At 48.3% G+C, this 2,797-nt stretch overlaps 1 protein-coding gene across 1 annotated transcript in view; it reads left to right on the plus strand.

Annotated features, from left to right (window-relative positions):
- Positions 1-484: 484 nt before the first annotated feature.
- lonp2 (lon peptidase 2, peroxisomal) overlaps positions 485-2,797 on the plus strand; it is a gene marked incomplete at its 5' end in the record, with an annotated part of 6,683 nt that continues 4,370 nt past the window's right edge. The window contains 5 exon segments of the mRNA XM_014030779.1: positions 485-607; positions 693-856; positions 1,294-1,388; positions 1,813-1,931; positions 2,135-2,274. Coding sequence (XP_013886233.1) covers positions 485-607; positions 693-856; positions 1,294-1,388; positions 1,813-1,931; positions 2,135-2,274 — 641 coding nt within the window.

Consider the following 2,797-nt stretch of genomic DNA (forward strand, 5'->3'; position numbering starts at 1 on the left):
TCAGCATGTAGGGTCTGACTGTGAGTCAGCATGTAGGGTCTGACAGTGAGTCAGCATGTAGGGTCTGACTGCTGAGTCAGCATGTAGGGTCTGACTGTGAGTCAGCATGTAGGGTCTGACTGTGAGTCAGCATGTAGGGTCTAACAGTGAGTCAGCATGTAGGGTCTGACAGTGAGTCAGCATGTAGGGTCTGACTGTGAGTCAGCATGTAGGGTCTGACTGTGAGTCAGCATGTAGGGTCTGACTGTGACTCAGCATGTAGGGTCTGACTGTGACTCAGCATGTAGGGTCTGACTGTGACTCAGCATGTAGGGTCTGACTGTGACTCAGCATGTAGGGTCTGACTGCCTTGGTTAAAATCCGACTTCCTGTTGATCAACAGATCTTTCAGATACTAAAGTCAACATGAACCGATGGCACCACAGAGGATCTGGGGTGTGCACCACTGGAAGTTCTTTACTGAAGGTTCTTGTCTGTTCTGAAGGTTCTGGATGCCGTCAGTCTGGAGGAGCGGTTCCGGAAGGCCCTGCCCATGCTGACCCGTCAGATCGAAGGACTCAAGCTGCTGCAGAGGAGCAGGAAGCTGAGTCCAGATCACCAGAAGAGGGTACCCAGCACTACAGGTTTTACCAGAACCAGACCCTGTGGACCTGTGTTCACAGCATCACTAAGATCCATCTGTGGACCTTCAGGTTCTGTCGGTCCGTAAAGGTGGTGTGTTCCCCGGACGACAGTTTAACCTGGAGGAGGAAGAGGAGGAGGAGGATGGAGACGACACGGCAGCTTTGGAGAGGAAGATCCACAGAGCCGACATGCCTGAAGGTGCCCTCCGAGTCTGTCTGAAGGAACTCAAGAGGTAAAGTTCTCCAGAACCATCCAGACCCTCTGAAGGGTCCTACAGTCCACAAGTCCTTTTTACTATTTTACAGGTGGTCAGGTGAGTGTTTCATCTGAACTCGTTAAGGTGTTTCAGGTCAGGTGATCTGAACTCGTTAAGGTGTTTCAGGTCAGTTGATCTGAACTTGTTGAGGTGTTTCAGGTCAGGTGACCTGAACTCGTTAAGGTCTTTCAGGTCAGGTGATCTGAACTCGTTAAGGTCTTTCAGGTCAGGTGATCTGAACTCGTTAAGGTGTTTCAGGTCAGGTGATCTGAACTCGTTAAGGTGTTTCAGGTCAGGTGACCTGAACTCGTTAAGGTGTTTCAGGTCATGTGACCTGAACTCGTTAAGGTGTTTCAGGTCAGGTGACCTGAACTCGTTAAGGTGTTTCAGGTCTAACTCTGACTTGGGTCCAGGTTGAAGAAGATGCCTCAGTCGATGCCTGAATTCGCTCTGACCAGGAACTATTTGGACCTGATGGTGGAGCTGCCGTGGAACAGAAGCACTAAAGGTAAAGTTCTGCTTTCATTTTTCTCTGAATAAATACTTAGAAACAATAATTGTAAAATGAGTTTATTATGACTTTTGATATTTCAGCAAGTTATACTTTATGAGACATGTTTTTATTCTAATTGAAGATAAAATGAAACTGTTTTTAACATTTTAAACTTCTCTTCCACTTCACTGCTGCTTTTTAACTTCTTTATTTTAGCTTACTTCAGCTTCTTTTTAGCTATTTTTAGCTTTTTCAGCTAATTCATGCTTTTTCTTGTTGTGGTCATTTCAGCTACTTGCTGCTGAATTCAGCAAACACTCTTTCTGCTTCTTTGTGCTGGATTCCAGATTTCAGCTACTTTTCTTGCGGTCTAGCAGCTGAAAGCATCAAAGCTTTAGCTTCAGGATGTTTTCTGATTGGTCGAACGTCTGTCCCTCAGACTGCCTGGACATCCGAGCAGCGAGGACACAGTTGGACAACGATCACTACGCCATGGACAAGCTGAAGAGACGTGTGCTGGAGTACCTGGCTGTGAGACAGCTGAAGACCTCACTGAAGGTGATTTCTGCAGGACCACCCTGGAGCATGGAGACGGTTAGGGTCCTGGATTTGTCCCCAGCAGAGTGTAGAGGGGACAGAGAAAACCTGTTTTTAGTTTTTATGTATTTATTTTGATGGACTGAAGGTGGGGTAGGGTCTGATGTCCTCACAGATTCGGACGTTTCCACAAAGACTAAAGTTCTGCTGCTGTGGTCTTGCAGGGTCCCATCCTGTGCTTCGTCGGACCACCAGGAGTCGGGAAGACGAGCGTGGGCCGCTCCATCGCCCGGACTCTGGGCAGAGAGTTTCACCGGATCGCCCTGGGGGGCGTCTGTGACCAGTCTGACATCAGGGGCCACAGGTACTGCTGGTCCAGGATGGTTTAGATCCTGGTCCTTCACACACGCAGACAGAAACCAGGTCCATCTGCAGCTGGTCTGAAACCAAACTGATGGACTTTGAGTCGTTTAAAGACAGACTTCCTGTCTCAGCAGGGACAAGTGAAAAACATCTGCCTGATGCCAGCAGCTGACATGAAGGCCCTTTAATAATCCAGACCTGTTCTGGTTCTAGACAAGTCCTGCAGAACCAGAACCAGAACAGGAGCAGGACGACCCCTGCTGGACGGACAGAGGACAGGATGAAGACATTTATCAAAGCTTTTCTCTTCTGGTCAAAGTAACTGACTTTAATTAAAACACATCAACAAGGTCAAACTAAGGTCATCAAGAGTCCCTCATCCTAGAGACCTAGACTTCACCCTGAAGGTCAGACTGTGCAGTGATCCACAGGCCACGAACCAAAGACCTGGACTCTGGTCCTTCTGGACAGGAACCAAAGACCTGGACTCTGGTCCTTCTGGACAGGAACCAAAGACCTGGACT

The sequence above is a fragment of the Austrofundulus limnaeus genome, unplaced genomic scaffold, assembly GCF_001266775.1.
Source record: "Austrofundulus limnaeus strain Quisiro unplaced genomic scaffold, Austrofundulus_limnaeus-1.0 Scaffold1116, whole genome shotgun sequence".
Taxonomy (NCBI): domain Eukaryota; kingdom Metazoa; phylum Chordata; class Actinopteri; order Cyprinodontiformes; family Rivulidae; genus Austrofundulus; species Austrofundulus limnaeus.